The 16,881-nt window shown below is 46.4% G+C and overlaps 1 protein-coding gene across 4 annotated transcripts in view; it reads right to left on the bottom strand.

Annotated features, from left to right (window-relative positions):
• LOC145352778 (spectrin beta chain, non-erythrocytic 1-like) overlaps positions 1–16,881 on the bottom strand; it is a 225,802-nt gene that overhangs the window by 91,940 nt on the left and 116,981 nt on the right. For all 4 annotated transcript variants that reach the window (XM_080203089.1, XM_080203087.1, XM_080203088.1 and 1 more), the window contains 7 exons: positions 13,107–13,409; positions 12,164–12,314; positions 10,092–10,962; positions 8,972–9,109; positions 4,887–5,643; positions 2,073–2,275; positions 1,019–1,109 (listed from right to left, as the gene is read on the bottom strand). In XM_080203089.1, coding sequence (XP_080059215.1) covers positions 1,019–1,109; positions 2,073–2,275; positions 4,887–5,643; positions 8,972–9,109; positions 10,092–10,962; positions 12,164–12,314; positions 13,107–13,409 — 2,514 coding nt within the window. The remainder of the gene's footprint in view (positions 1–1,018; positions 1,110–2,072; positions 2,276–4,886; positions 5,644–8,971; positions 9,110–10,091; positions 10,963–12,163; positions 12,315–13,106; positions 13,410–16,881) is intronic.

Here is a 16,881-nt window from a genome sequence, read left to right on the forward strand (position 1 = left end):
CCTCACCCTGGATCCAGTGAGATTTAACCTTATGCAACAACCTACCATGCAGTTCCTTGTCAAAGGCCTTGCTAAAGTCCATGTAGACAACCTCAACTGCACTGCCCTCATCTATCTTTTTGGTTATCCCTTCAAAAAACTCAATCAAATTTGAGAGACATGATTTTCAACTCAAAGCCATGCTGACTGTCCCTAATCAGTCCTTGCGTCTCTAAATGCCTATAGATCCTGTCTCTCAAAATACCTTCCAACAATTTACCCAATACAGATGTGAGGCTCACTGGCCTGCAGTTCCCAGGCTTTTCCCTGCAGCCTTTTTTAAACAAAGGACAACATTTGCCACTCTCCATTCTTCAGACACCTCACCCGTAACTATCGATGATTCAAATATCTCGGCTAGGGGAACTGCAATTTCCTCATTTGCCTCCCACAATGTCCGGGGATACACTTCATCAGGTCCTGGGGATTTATTTACCTTGATGCACTTTAAGATTTGAGGAGACATTTCTTCACCCAAAGAGAGCCTGTGGAATTCATTACCACAGGAAGTAGTTGATGCCAAAACATTGAATGTATTCAAGAGGCGGCTGGATACAGCACTTGGGGCAAATGGGGTCAAAGGTTATGGGGAGAAAGCAGGATTAGGCTATTGAGTTGGATGATCAGCCGTGATGGCGATGAATGGTGGAGCAGGCTCGAAAGGCCGAATGGCCTCTCCTGCTCCTATCTTCTATGTAAGCCGGGAATTGAAGCCGGGTCCCTGACGCTGTGAGGCAGCAGGGCTAACCACTGTGCCACCCAATGTGGTTGACTCCCAAGTGCCCCCTCAAGGGTAATTAGGGATGGGGCAATAAATGCTGGTCCAGCTGGTGATGCCCAGGTGCCGTAGAGAAAATATTTTTTAAAAAATGATGATACGGAATTTATAAATATGATTGCAGTCACCATGGCTTAAAATATCAAATGGGTGAATATTAAACAAAGATGTACCAGATTAATCAGATTTCAGTCAACTAACCTCTTGGCAGTTCTGTAGGAAATGCTGAAGGTCACGGTTGTCTTTGAGTTGTGCTGCCACTTCTTTCGCCTGCTTGGTGTTCTTTTTGTACCTGGATCAACGGCACAATCATATTAGAACTGGAATGCTAAAAGCCAAAGGCACCTTCCAACCGTACATCGTTTTTTAAAGTTTATTTATTAGTCACAGGTAGGCTTACATTAACACCGCAGTGAAGTTACTGTGAAAATCCCCTAGTCGCCGCACTCTGGCGCCTGTTCGGGTACACTGAGGGAGAATTTAGCACGGCCAGTGCATCTAACCAGCACATCCTTCGGACTGTGGGTGGAAACCGGAGCACCCTGAGGAAACCGGGAACGTGCAGGTACTCCACTAGGACAGTGATCCAAGCCGGGAATCGAACTGGGGTCCCCGGTGCTGTGAGACAGCAGTGCTAACCATTGTGCCACCCACTGGAACTAGCAGCATGGGATCTTATACATCCACCTGCACAGGTATATGGGGGGCTCAGTTTTCCAGCTCCTCCCAAAGACCGCACTTGTGGCAGTGCAGCACCTCCCCAGTTCCGCACAGGAGTGTCGGCCTTACATTTTGTGCTGGGGCCTTGGGGTGGGACTTCAGCCTAGAATGTTCTGATTCACGGTGCGAGAGCTTTGTAAATATGTATTTTGGGCGTGATCTTACCAGCCATTCACGCCATGCTCCTGCTGCAAGCGGGAATGGAAAATTTGGCATGCGGCCAAATGTCCGTTCATTGCAGCAGGATGGGAAAATCCCACCGGCATGACTGACCGGAACACCCCGGCCTTTGAAATTTGTTCTCCTGATCCAAGGCCCCGGGCAAAAAGAGCGACGTTGGAATCACTGATTGGGATTTTCTAGCACCCTCCTCCCCACCACCCACCCTGTGCCCATGGTCTGTTCGCCAGCACCAGAGGTGGCTTGCCATTGGCCATTGGTGGGATCTTTCAGTCCTGCTGAAGCATTTTGTATGGCTGGTGGCCCTCCCTGCCAACAGGGAATCCGCTATCGTGCCCTGGAGATCACATTTTACCTTTCATCGATCGATGTGACCTTGCTGAGAACCTTGTCCTTAAAAATGTTGCCATCTTGAATGAGCTTCTCTCCTGCGACTATCGTGCCAGAGATCTTCTCCTTATTGGCGTCCATGGTAGTCACAAAATCCTCGTGTTTCTTGATGGTGCCCTCTGCTGCCTCCAGCGTGTTTGGCATTTCGACATGCACTAAATTGTATTCCTGTAGGCAGTGTCAAAGTTCACCCAGAAAGTTACTCTGTAACATCTGTGAATATTTACCATTTGCATTTAAACATCATTTTCGATTCAAAAGTTTAGTGAAATTTGTCCTTTTCTTTCCTTCAATTTAAATGTTTTGGTCCTCTACGCAATGATCAATCATGTGGACGATGCACTACATACTCCCAAGTCTTTGCCATTGCTAAGAGAATAGCAAAGATACCAAAGAAGAAAGAAGTTCCAGGCACAAGAATCAACAGAGAAAGCCCAGAATATTCCAGAAGACACAAAACCTGGTTGTAATTTCGAGAGTGACTAAATTTGATTTTTGTTAATGATTGGGAACAACATTCTATTAGAATCTTGTTTTATTCAGGAATAGTTAATAGTTAAAAATGATTTATTCAGTTTGTTAATAGTTAAGTTAATTTGCTCACTGATAGATAAATAAATTGTTACGTGCTGATTTTAGACTGTCAGAGCTTTGTTTTGTACTTAACCACTAGAAGTTGCTGATGAACAGGTCATAACACTTCACACACACTTTTTACAGATTATAAGGTGAGATACTCCTCTTTGGGTGATTCGATTCTCGGGGGGGGGGCGCGGGGGGGGGGGTCAACCTCTGCTTTATAATGATAGTACGATATATGAAATGCAATATTTTGCAAGATAATATTCTGAGGCAGAATAGGATGTGGTATTTTAAAAATGTCAATAAATCTATCATGTTTCTACTGGCCAAATGAACAGATGCTATTCTTCAATGAATAGATCTTCTTCAGAATGTAAAATAAATTCTTCTACTTTGCCTTGTTAGTTGGAAATGAATAAGCAGGGTACATTTACATGAAAAATAATCACATTGGCTCAAAGTTTACACAGATGTTCCCTTCAGTGTGTAAATGCATTTTGCTTCAGTCTGAAAGTGATAATGAAACTCACTGAAGGCAAGTTCTCTAACTTTGCTTCGCTGCCTAGTCACTTTGGGCTCAAATTCTTATTAATATCAGCAGTTTTAGCGTCACAGAGAGAATCTGGTCAAAGGTCCCACATATCTGCTGCCATTGTCCTTCTGGATGGAAGTGTTTATGGGTTTTGGATGTGGCGCCAATAAAGCAGGCTGCTTTGTCCTGGATGGTGTCAAGCTTCTTGAGTGCTAATATACCATAGGTCCATGCAAAAGTCTGACGGCAGCAGGGAAGAAGCTGCTCTTGAGTCAGTTGGTATGCGTTCTCAGGCTTTTGTATCTTTTTCCTGATGAAGGTAGAAGAGACTATGCCCGGGGTCTCTCCCTCAATGTCAGGAAAACAAAGAGATAATCAACAACTTCAGGAAACGTAATGGAGGACATGCCCCTGCCTACATCAGCGGGGATGAAGTGGAAATGGTCACGTTTCTGTGTCCAGATCACCAATCTGTCCTGGTCCCCTCTTGCTGACACTATCATTAAGAAAGCCCCATAACGCCTCTACTTTCTCAGGACACTTAGGAAATTTGGCATGTCAGCTACGACTCTCATTAACTTTTACAAATGCACCATAGAAAGCATTCATTCCATATGTATCACAGCTTGGTATGGCTCCTGCTCTGCCCAATGCTACAAGAAATTATAAAGGGTTGTGAATGAATCCCAACTGATCACGCAAACCAGCCTCCCATCCATTGACTCTGTCTACACTTCCCGCTGCCTTGGAAAAGCAGCCGGCACAATCAAGGACCCCGCACAACGCTGGACATATCCTCTTCCATCTTCCTCCAATGGGAAAAAGATATAAAACCCTGAGATCACGTATCAACTGACGCAAGAACAGCTTCTTCCCTTCAGACTTTTGAATGGGTCTACGGTATATTAACACTCAAGAAGCTTGACACCATCCAGGACAAAGCTACCAATTTAACCACATCCTCAAACCCACAGCCATTTCCATCTAGAAGGACAAGGGGAGCTTGTCAGTTTTGCATGGACCTATGGTATATTAACAGTCAAGAAGCTTGACACCATCCAGGACATGGGAACACCACTACCTGCAAGTTCCCTTCCAAGCCACTCACCATTCTGACTTGGAAATATAATCGGCCGTTCCTTCGCAGTCCTGGAATTTCCTCCCTAATGGCATTGTAGGTCAACCCACAGCATGTGGACTGCAGCTATTTAAGAAGGCAGCTCACTACCACCTTGACAAGGGCAATAAGGGATGGGTAATAAATGCTGGCCAGCCAACAATGCCCATGTCTCACAAATGAATTAAAAAAATTAAGCTGATCTTCCTTTACACTCTGTCTTTAATTACAACACTACGTTCTGCACCCTCTCCTTTCCTTCTCCCCTTAGTACTCTACGAATGGTATGCTTTGGCATGCAAGAAATAATACTTTTCACTGTATTCCAATACGTGTGACAATAATAAATCAAATGAAAAATCCTATGACTGCAACACTACATTCTGCACCCTCTCCTTTCCTTCTCTAATGAACAGTATGTTTTGGTTGAAGCAATACTTTTCACAGTATACCAATACGTGACAATAATAAATCAGATCACTGGGCAGCAGAAAGCACCTCACAGCGATGCTAAGGCTTATCGTGCACCCCTGATAATAGCCAAGTACCTGATTGCTGAGGATGCCTTCTGCTTGTTTGCTGTCCCTGAGGAACTGCTGGTATCCATGAGACTGAGAGAGAAGACCCTTTCTGTTCTCCCACATCTGCTGGAGCTCATTCCAGCCAGTGTCCAGTCCTTTCAAACGCTCCTCTAATATTTCAACCTGTGGGTCTGTTTCTTCCTGCGTTATCATTTTCCCAGCGTCCCTAATCTTCTGGTAGTCCTCCTCGTAGCGATCAATCTCATTTTTGATGGCGTTGTGCTGCCCGAGAAGGGTCTCTGCCTCGGGCAAGGAGTTCGGCATGTCTTCGGAAGCGATAGCTTTTTGGGATTTGGACAGCCACAGCTGGAAGTCGTCCAAGTCCTGCAGGAATTTCTGCAGCTTGCTGGCCTCTCCAAGTGATTCCTCACGGCCTTGAAGTGTACGTTTGAGTTCATCCCAAACGTCGTTGATCTCCTTAAGCCGGTTCAGGATATCCTCGGCGTGCGCAGGGTGCTGCTCCGCCAGCGTGTGGGCCTCCTTCTGCAACTCCGGAAGCCTCGATTCAATGGCAGCCAGATCCCTCTCTATGCCGCACAACTTGCGCTGAATGGCCAGGACACCGACTAAATCCTTTTCCAAATCCTGAGTGGATTCGATGAGTTTGGTCTTCTCGCGGATCCAGACTTTGGTCTCATCGCAGTCAAGGCAATAATTCTGAAGACTCAGTGCCGAGTGCACATTGTCCCTCTTCATTCCTGCCAACTCCTGGAACCGCAGCCATCTGCAAATGGCATCAAGATTATTATTGTACACAAACAGGCATCACAACCCAAATCCAGATCTAGCCATTAGTTAGCCAATGTCACAAAAATGGGGGAAATTTTGTTAGAATGTAACTGGTGACAACTTTATCTTGGACGTAATGTGACCAACAGTGACGAGTTGTAAGGGTCAGCTGACCCAATAAACCATGGAACCAATTACAGAATGATCTGATGGTCAGCTGACTCACTATTAATAAGAACGTGTTGGAAATTGTGGGGAGCTTGGAGTGGCCCAGGGTGAGGCCCAAAGTTTGGAGCAGCGAAGTATCTTCATTAAACCCTTTCTTTAATTTATAAGTTGGAGTAAGTTTTGTTCGAGTTTTATTGTCTGCATTTGAAAAGTTCCTTCTGAAGAAACAGATTTTATGAGAAATAATTTTGTTTAAAACAATAAAATCAAAAATATTTTCAGAAACCTCTTTTGATTGATATTTTGGTTTCAGTTTTAGGTTGGGGATTATTATTTATCAAGACAATATAGTAATTGTGGAAGGGGATTTCCACCTAGCCAAATAAGATTTATAGGCAGAATACAGTCTTTCAGAGGACAAGGAATGAGTAAGGAGTTAAATGATTATTGGGCAAAATAACACAGACAGCCTACACATATGTGGATGCAGTAAATGATTCAAAACAAAGAGTTGTGATTTTCAAATATATATGTTGATATTTTAAATGTATTTTTAATGTATTGTACACATTAAAGGTTACTGAAAGATATGGTGGTAAAAGCCAATAGTTTAAAGCCAAAGATCTGAGAACCAGTTAGTCAGCAAGTCTTATTGTATGGAATTCCAAAGAGGGGATATATTATGCAACATTAATGAATAGATGCATTCATTGCCCAAATGATGTGGGGATGCCAGCGTTGGACTGGGGTAAACACAGTAAGAAGTCTCACAATACCAGGTTAAAGTCCAATCAATTTATTTGATAGTAAACTCACAAGCTTTCGGGGTTTGCCCCTTCGTCAGGTGACTTCATTGCTCAAACACAAGGATAGGTATGATGCTGGACGCAGGAACATATGTCTATTCAACTTGGCAGTGAGTCGGTGGGAATGACCATTGTGGTAGCATCTGTCGTTACCATGCAACAGGGATGTTAATGTCAAGAGGGGAGACTACATCTGGAACCAGTTGGATGGCAGATGCTACTGCAATGGACGTTCCCACCAGCTCACTGCCAAGTTGAATAGACATGTGTTCCTGCATCCAGGGTCATATCTATCCTTGTGTCTAGGCAATGAATGCATCTATTCATCAATATTGCATAATACGTCCCCTCTTTGGAATTCCACCAGATAAGACTTGCTGACTAAGTGGTTTCCTAGACCTTTGGCTTTACACTCTGTACTTCAGATCTTTTGGCGAGGTTCTGTTCTAGAGTATTTAACCCTTCATGAGCCTCCGGTGAGCTGCATTTTTATATTTTTGTTCTGTGTTGTATGTTAAACAGATTTTGAATATCTTTGCACAGAGATATTTGCCTTGTGAGTTTCAAATTGCCTTAGTTTAAGACACAATTTGAAATTTCCCCACAACAACCATTTTACACTCGGGCAAGCATTCTCTGTGCCAATTTTGCACAGAGTAGTATCAAAGCTCTGGATATCCAGTTCTTTCGCCTGGATAAAAATTCCCAAAGAAAATAAAGAGAGCAACATTTAGGGAGCGACAGAAGCGCCACATGTTTAAATGATGTGTTGCTGTATCAGAGAGTTACAAAAGGTAGGATCTCGCCCTTTGTCCATTATTAAATTTGTAATCTTGATTAAGGGCTGGTAAGCAAAGGATTGAAGGAAAGACAATGGGTGGGATTCTCCGACCGTGCTTGCCCCAAAACTGGAGAATCCCGCCCGAGATCAACGGACTTTTGCGTGGTCTCTCCACAACCCCAGCACCCGCCCCCCTCACCCCACCCCCACCCCCACTATGATTCCAGTGGTGGGCGGGACAGGAGAATTCCCCCCAATATATCACAGGAAACTGCTTGACTAAAGTCAGTAACCTTGCTTGACTGAAGTGTACAATACACTAAAAATACGGAGTCAACGTTTCCAGATAGCTTGGTAATTCTTTTTCTTGGGTCAATTTGTTTTTTTTTTATGTGGACCTTTCTTTTCCATTCCAACTTTCTAGCAAAATACCTGCTCTGTACTCGAGCTATACGCAAGAAACTAATGAAACAGCGCCGAGAAACAGAAATATTGAGAGTTTTGAAACTCGATTCTCTCTCCACAGATGCTGTCAGACCTGCTGATACTTTCTAGCATGTTTTGGGGTTTTTTTGGGATAGGAATTAGCCTTCCTTCAATGAGGAAGAGATGAAATTATTTTTCATGGGTCTGGATGGAGAGTGCTTGTTAGGCCAAATGATCTGTTGTCACTAGTTACGTTAGATAATTCCAAAGACGTCTCTGCTTCTGCTCTGTAATGAGGCCCCCTGATTAACAAGGGGTGAAAGGTGATTGGGGGGGTAGGTGGGAATGTGGGGTTGAAGTTATAGGTAGATCAGCCAATGATCTTATAAAATGGCAGAGCAGGCTCAAGTGGCTATGTGGCCTATTCCTGCTCTGGATGTTCATAGAATCCCTACAGTACAGAAAGAGGCCCTTCGGCCCATCGAGTCTGCACCAACTACAATCCCACCCAGACCCTACCCCTATATCCCTACATATTTTACCCACTAATCCCTCTAACCTACACATCTCAGGGCACTAAGGGGCAATTTTAGCATGGCCAATCAACCTAACCCGCACATCTTTGGACTGTGGGAGGAAACCGGAGCATCTGGAACCCACGCAGACACAAGAAGAATGTGCAAACTCCACACAGACAGTGACCCGAGCCAGGGATCGAACCCAGGACCCTGGAGCTGTGAAGCAGCAGTGCTAACCACTGTGCTACTGTACCGCCCTATGTGCATATGTATGTTTGTATATATGTTCATATATGTTTGCATGTATGTTCATGTGTATGTTTGTATGATTGCTGGAGGAAAAAGCAAAATACAGGCCCAGGGAGAAGAACGTAAAAAGGTCGTTTGCTTCACAAAAGAATTGAGGTTTAGTTAAGGAATGTAAAGAGGAAATGTGTCCAGTAAGGGGGTCTGACTGGGAACCAAGGGCGGAAAACGAAAATAGTCTCTCACTGGATTCTTTTACATAAAACCAAATGGAACGACCAGTTTATTTCTCTCATCTTGCTTCCGAATGCAGGTCAAAACATCACCGCTGAATCCTGCCCTCATGCCTGTGATGAATGGTAACAGATTACGATGTACCTGATGTTTACATGATCCTGACACGCTTTAACTTCCTGCGTGCTGGGATGTCCACTCTCCACCAGGTGGTTAGCTGCCTGGTTTACATGAGTGATCCGAGATTCCAAGTTGTTCATTTCCTGTCCCAGCGTTTCAAACCTAAGCAAACAAAAATATACGTGAGGCGTCGAGGTGAAAGGGTCGAGAGCTTCAAGTTTTCAGGTGTCCAGATCACCAACAACCTGCCCTGGTCGCCCCCATGCCGACTCTACAGTTAAGAAAGCCCATCAACCCCTCTGCTTTCTGAGAAGACTAAGGAAATTTGGCATGTCAGCTACGAGTCTCACCAACTTTTACAGATGCACCATAGAAAACATTCTTTCTCGTTGTATCACAGTTTGATGTGGTTCCTGCTCTGACCAAGACTGCAAGAAACTACAGAAGGTCGTGAATGTAGCCCAATCTATCACCAAATCAGCCTTCCATCCATTAATTCTGTCTACACTTCCTGCTGCCTTGGCAAAGCAGCCAGCATAATCAAGGAACCCACGCACCCCGGACATTCTCTCTTCCACCTTCTTCCGATGGGAAAAAGATGCAAAAGTCTGAAGTCACGTATCAACCGACTCAAGAACAGCTTCTTCGCTGCTGCTGTCAGACTTTTGAATGGAGCTACCTCGCATTAAGTTGATCTTTCTCTATACACCCTAGCTATGACTGTAACACTACATTCTGCACCTGCTCCTTTCTCTCTCTATGAATGGTATGCTTTTGTCTGTGTAGCGCGCAAGAAACAATATTTTTCCACTGTATGGTAATACATATGACAATAATAAATCAAAAGTTTAATATAACAGATTATAATGCCTATGCGCTACGTAAATTATTGCTAGCATGCTGATGATCATTACTCAATTAACTTGCTGATTAATAGCCTAATATCATGCGGCAACGATCACAGAATCCCTGCAGATCATTTTACACATTTACAAGGAAACAGTCAGGATAGGTGCAATGCAATGTTGATTGCAGTGAACAGGGAGTTATATTGGACAAGGTTGTAGATTTCCTGCTTTTACCTGAACAATACAAATGAATACCCAGGGCAGTCAAATCAACCCACTGCGGGTTCAGATTGTACCTGTGTTCCACCACTTCCAGATCCTCCAGTTTCTTGGGAATCTCTATCCCCTCCAGCCACTTCTCCTTCTCGCTCATCCACAACTCACAAGCGTCGGCCTCGCTAAACATGGTATAGAGAGCCAGGGCATCCTGCAAGCGCTGCCTCCGTAGGTCCGACAGAGCCACGAGATCCGCGTACAGCTCCGTGATCTCCTGGCGTCGCTCCCTTATTTCCGGTAATTTCCGGAACTCCTCGGGCAGGCTCTGGAGTTGCTTGTTCAGCGCGTCAATGGCCGCCCCCCACTTCATGACCTCGTCCGTGAGGTCCCGGTGCTTCTTCACCAGCGTCTGCGTCGAGAACTCATCGTGGCCCACGTCGTCCGAAGACATGATGCGGTAAGTGTCCTGCATCCAGGTCTTGCTGTCATCCGCGTCCACCTGGAACTGGAAGAAGTTTTGGGCGTCTTGAAGATTTTGTTTGCGAAAGGCAGCCATCTCAGCCAAATCATCCCACATGGCGAGGACCTCGTCTATCCGCTTCTGGATCTCTGGTGCGGCAAAGTGTTTCTCCGCGATCATGCCTTTCCCTTCCTTGACGGTCTGCTGTAGGTGCGAGCTGAGGCCTCCCAGCTCGTCCTCCAGCGCCTTGTGTTTGCTCTGCAGGATCAGGATGCTGGTAATGTCTCTGCCGTAATCTTGAGAGGAGAAGATCTGCTCCCTCTCCCGAATCCAGCCCTCGGTCTCGGCCATCTCCCAGAAGAAGCGCCAAAGGCGGCGGGACTGCTCCAGGCGGGCTTTGCGCTCACCGGCCAGCACGCACAGCTCCTCGTAACACAGCTCCAGGTGGTTGACCCGGTCCTTGATCACGTTGGGGTCACAGGGGGTGTAACCTGGAAGAGAGATCGACAGTTGATCACCCTTCTTGAGGAATGTTGTGGCGATCGACTACATTTGGTCTCAAAATCGTACCTCATGGAGGGGGAAAATAAAATCTTGCCACGGAAAGTCTTTTAAAAAGAATCTTTAACACAAATTAAACCACAAGAAATACTAACAGGCTATCCAGCCTGATCACGGCTAGGCTAATACTGAGGGCGGCACGGTGGTTACTGTAATAAGTCTTCAGAGGCAGGGGGATTGAATTTAAAAGTAGGGAGGTCTTGCTGCGGCTGTATAGGGCATTGGTGAGGCCGCAGCTGGAGTACTGTGTGCAGTTTTGGGCGCCGTATTTAAGCAAGGATATTTTGGCCTTGGAGGGAGTGCAGAGGAGGTTTACTAGGCTGATGCCAGAGTTGAGGGGATTGAGCTATGAGGAGAGGCTGAATAAACTAGGCTTGTACTCGTTAGAGTTTAGAAGAACGAGGGGAGATCTCATTGAGACGTATATGATGATGAATGGGATGGATAGGATAGAGGTGGAGAGACTCTTCCCGCTCAGAAAGGACAGTAGGACTAGGGGGCACAGCCTCAAGATAAAGGGGGGGGCGGCTTAGAACGGAATTGAGGAGGAACTTCTTCACTCAAAGGGTGGTGAATCTCTGGAATTCTCTGCCCATTGAAGGGGTGGGGGCTGCCTCGCTAAATATTTTTAAGACGCAGGTTGATGGGTTTTTGGTAAGCGAGGGGATTAAGGGTTATGGGGAGAGGGCGGGAATGTGGAACTGAGCCACGACAGATCAGCCATGATCTTATTGAATGGCGGGGCAGGCTCGAAGGGCTAGATGGCCTACTCCTGCTCCTATTTCTTATGTTCTTATGTTCTTAAATGCCTTTATTTAACAACTCTAACAGCAGTACACAGAGTGCTAGCAGTTATCTCAGGGGGTGCCAGAGGAACTGACACTCTCAGTTAAGTACAATGGGGTTTAGGTGTCAGTTCTCAGAGGAGGTGGGGGGGGAAATCAACCTCTGCTTTATAACATTATATCTGTACACACAAGAGTCAAGGTGATCCATGAGCAGGCAGAGCAGTTAAAATTGAAGATTAAAGTCTGGCAGTTGCTTCTGGGAATTTACCCTTGGCCCTTTTCATCCAAATTGATGACAAGAGGTTCACCCAGCAGGTGAGGTGAGGACTCTACACAAACGTACCTTCTCCTTCAGCAAACTTGAGCGCCCCGGCGTTGACCAACTTCAGTCTATCTGCCTGAATGGCAATGTCCGCTTCCACCAGCGCATGTTTCTGAAGGAGGTCCTCCACACCCATTAAATGTTTACCAAAATCCTGCGACAGCAGGTGTACCTGCAAGGAAGGTTCAACTGTTAGTGTTCCAAAATAGCTCACTATGACACTAGCTAAAAAGACACACACAGACACACACACAGACACAGACACACAGACACACAGACACACAGACACACAGACACACAGACACAGACACACAGACACACAGACACAGACACACAGACAATGCTCTTTATTCCCAAGCTTTGTATGCCTCACAGTGCCAGGGACCCCGGCTCGATTCCAGCCTTGGGTGACTGTCTGCAAAGAGCCTGTGTCGGTTTCCTCCGGGTGCTCCAATTTCCTTGCACAGTCCAAAGATGCGCAAGGTTAGGTTGTTTGGTCATGCTCAATTGCCCCTTAATATCCCATGTGGAACGTGGAAAATCACGTTCTTTATATTATTAATATTGTTAACTAACCCTGTGGTTAGCTCATTGGAGATTACTTCATTTTATGAGCCGCACTGAGGTGGTGGCACAGTGGTTAGCACTGCTGCCTCACAGTGTCTGGGACTTGGGTTCAATTCCCGGCTTGGGTTACTGTCTGTGTGGAGTTTGCACATTCTCCCCGTGTCTGCATGGGTTTTCTCCCAAATTCAAAGATGTATGGGTTAGGTGCATCGGCCTTGCTAAATTGCCCCTCAGGGTACCTGGACAGGCACCAGCGTGTGGCAACTGGGGGATTTTCACAGTAACTTCATTGCAGTGTTAATGTAAGCTGACCTGTGACTTATAAATAAGCTTTAATTTTTCCCTGACAGTACCAACGTGTGTTTATATAAACAAGAATCCTTCACTTGAAACATACTTTCATTTCATCCATCCAGTCGATGATGTGAAGCATCTCCTGGAAGATCTTCTGGAGGGACAAGTTCATCTCCAGCCTTGCCCGTCGGGCATTGAGCAGCTCCAGCAGATACTCCCACAGCCGCATGATGTTGTCCTTTCTGGCAATGATCCGCTTAACGTCGTGATAATTTTCCGCATCCAGCTCCTTCGACACGTCTACCAGGGTCTGCACGCGCTCCTCGTAGGCGGCGATGTCTGCCTCAATTGCCTCGTGCTTCTTCATGGCCGCCTCCACAGCTGGTAGGTCGTAGCCAAAGTTGTCCTGTGGTCAAATGAAACAACAAAACACGTAAGACACCGGAGCTGTTCAGGGTCGAGTCGCGTCTCTACGATTCTGCGACCGAATCCTTGCACAGTAAGCAGCAAACTTGTACAGCAACACGTTACAGCCCAAATCATTCCCAACATGCTTGGCATGACCGTCCAATGACAAGGTTCAGCAGCATTCATATGTTACATGTTACAGCAACATGTAACAGCCACCAGGGTGGAAGCCAGAAGCACACAGAGACAGCTAATAGGAGCGCTAAAGGGATTAGCGACTAACTCAAAGCGTTGGCCACATCGGAACAAGTTAACCGATACAACGCCCCGCAACGTTACACTGTTTCTCACGTCTGCCGGGATTCTCCGCAACCTGCCCGCCACTGGAATTTGAGCAGGCAATTTGCGGAGAAACTGACGGTCGGGCAGGAATTTCCGGCTTCTAGACCAGCGCGGCCGGAGAATTCCGCCCCTTGTTTTTAGGCTTGAATTATTGACTTAATCCAATGCAATGCAACGCAAACAAAACACCAAGCACCTTCATCCTGGCTATAGGGTCTGAATAATTCGGATTCTGTTTGTGGGAAGGGGAGAGGAAACAGACTGACGCGTGGTTCAACGCTAAACTATCACCAGCTCCTCCGATTCCCAAGGTCTAGGACAGAACCCGTGTATCCAGACCATATAACCTCGAGTAGATAGTTGCATTAGAACGTGGGCAGTAGGGTTTGCGATCTGACGCGGTTCCCGGACTTCAATTGTTTCGGAGTTTTGGAAGCACAATGTTCTGGATCTTGCTGGAAAAATAAGTGCAATTTAACAAAGCACGGAGTTCTTAGTGTAAGCTAAGCGGCACCAATGGTTAGCACTGCTGCCTCACAGCGCCAGGGACGCGGGTTCGATTCCCGGCTTAGGTCACTGTCTGTGCGGAGTCTGCACGTTCTCCCCGTGTCTGCGTGGGTTTCCTCCGGGTGCTCCAGTTTCCTCCCACAGTCCGAGGGATGTGCGGATGAGGTGGATTGGCTGTGCTGAATTGACCCTTAGTGTCAGGGGGGTTAGCTAGGGTTAAATGCATGGGGTTACGGGGATAGGCCTGGGTGGGATTGTGGTCGGTGCAGACTCAATGGGCTGAATGGCCTCTTTCTGCATTGTAGGGATTCTATGAAAACTGACCAATGGCATCAGGAGATTAACGGATAAGGCGAAACTCCAAATTTGCCAAATCGCGTTGATGTTTTCTTTGCACAAACAGTACCTCACCCTCAAACTTATCTTTTTAGAAACCTGCTGGATTTGTGCATTACTTGCCCACTAAACTCACTGCAGAAAGTTAGGCCTGGAACTTAGAGTAAGCACCCTCGTCACCGACACAATAACCCTAATGCAACACAATTCAACTGTCCTGGCTCAGAGACGGAACGGTCTAAACTGTCACTACTTGCAAGTAGTCAATTGTTGTTGGAGGTTTTAAAAATACTAGATGTTAAGTTTAAAATTATGTTTCTCGGGATGCAATTTTTCCCCACAAGGGCATTGGATCAGGTGGGGAAAACTGTGTGAAACCTGTGGCTTCACAGCCCCTTTATCTCTCCTGGTTTAGTAAGTGGGAGTGAGAATCATGCAGCCAGCTGGAGGGGCGGGGCCTAAACACATCGGCAACGCGGGAATCTGAGATCAGGGAGCCTTTCTTTAAACGCCTCTCCAAGCTCAAAGTTAAATTTAAGGCCTCCCGATGCTGCCACCCCCCTCCAGTCATGGTCCATGGGCATGGACTCCCTCCAGATAAGAGAAACCCCCTTCCCCCTAATCCCACATGCAAAAGGGGCGATACCATCTGCAATGACTTCAATCAGGCCTATTGAGGTTGGCCTATTAGAGTATGAACTCCCTGATTAAGGATCCAGTTGATGGGCCAATCGGAGTCTTTTCCTTGTGTTTAACAGGGAGTGTCAGTTCCTCTGGCAACAAATGGTAACTCACCCTACCAGTGCCACCTGGCAGTGTCCATTGGCAGTGTGGGGGGGGGGGGGGGGGAGTATCCAGGCATGTCCTTCAGCCTCGGGGAGGGGGGGGGGCAGCTCTGCCCACCTGGCCTGGTCATGAATGGTCTTCATTTTTGAGATGGTGCCAACACCCCACCGTGGGGGGTGTGGAGTGGGCGGCAAGGAAACGTGGTGGGCTGACGTCAAGCCTTTAATAATACGTTAATTTATTTTTAAAAGGGCGTGAACCAAATCGCATCAGAGAGAGAGAGAGAGGAGGGAAGATCTCAAACTCAGAGTTTCTTGGCGCTATTCCTGTTTTTGGCCGCTTGTGAGGTTTAGCGGCCATTTGGGGATTTGTGCCCGCGGCTAAGGGAGCCGTGAGATTGTGGCCATCATTTTCCTGCGATTCTATTTCCTCTCTCTTAATCCAATCTTCTTTTTCTTTCTCTCTCTTTCTCATTCTGTGGTTGACTTCACTCAAATTCATCTTCATTCTCAGTCATTCCTGCATTTCTCCCTGAATCTTTAAATCTCATCAGTTAAAGAGATATATTGTAGTCCCCATCTTCACTAAGGTCCCAGATGAACCGCCCCACCCCCCCACTGGTAGGGTAACCAGCTTGTACTTCCAACAAGGCAAGACCTGGAGACCCAGGTTCAAATCCTACCAAGGCACAAAAACATTCAGGTTGGAAGGATGGAGGTAAGAGCCTCGCTGAGGGCAGACACTACAGGCTGGATTTTCGTAGAATCCCACAGTGCAGAAGGAGGCCATTCAGCCCATCGAGTCTGCACCGACCACAATCCCATCCTATCCCCATTACATTTAACCTAGCCAGTCCGCCGACACCAAGGGGGGAATTTTGCATCCCAATCCAACTAACATCTCTGGATTTTGGAGGAAACCAGAGCACTCGGAGGAGACCCACGCAGACACGGGGAGAAACACGCAAATCCAGACATACGGTGACCCAAGCCAGGAATCGAACCTGGGTCCCCGGCGCTGTGAGGCAGCAGTGCTAATCACTGTGCCACCTTCCCCCCCCCTCAAAACCAGAAAATCCCACCCGAGATTAACGGACCTTTGCTGATCCGTGCCCCCTAGCCCGCTACGATGCCCGGGAATGGGATGGGAAAACTACCCCCCCCACAAGTCCAGCAAGATCCGGCCCTCGACGTTACAATACAAGGCTTGAGCAAGGAGTGTGTAGAACCAGCCAGATTTGTGAATTCTAATTAACTATCTACTGACGTGAAGCAAAGCACCGCTCAAGTAAAACTAACAAAGAACTTTATTAATACTTTGCCTTCACCATCCTGAATTGCTGCTACACAAAATAATATGTTTTAGTGACAGTAGGGAGGCAAGGCAACGAGTTAAAGACATGACCAGTTTGACATATTTTGAATAAATGTATAGAAACAATACCAAAGACATTCACTTATATCCAAGCCAATGCAACAAATTAATGATTCTAAGCTCAT

This window comes from Carcharhinus amblyrhynchos, chromosome 14 (genome assembly GCF_965287045.1).
Source record: "Carcharhinus amblyrhynchos chromosome 14, sCarAmb.v2.hapA, whole genome shotgun sequence".
Classification (NCBI taxonomy): Eukaryota; Metazoa; Chordata; class Chondrichthyes; order Carcharhiniformes; family Carcharhinidae; genus Carcharhinus; species Carcharhinus amblyrhynchos.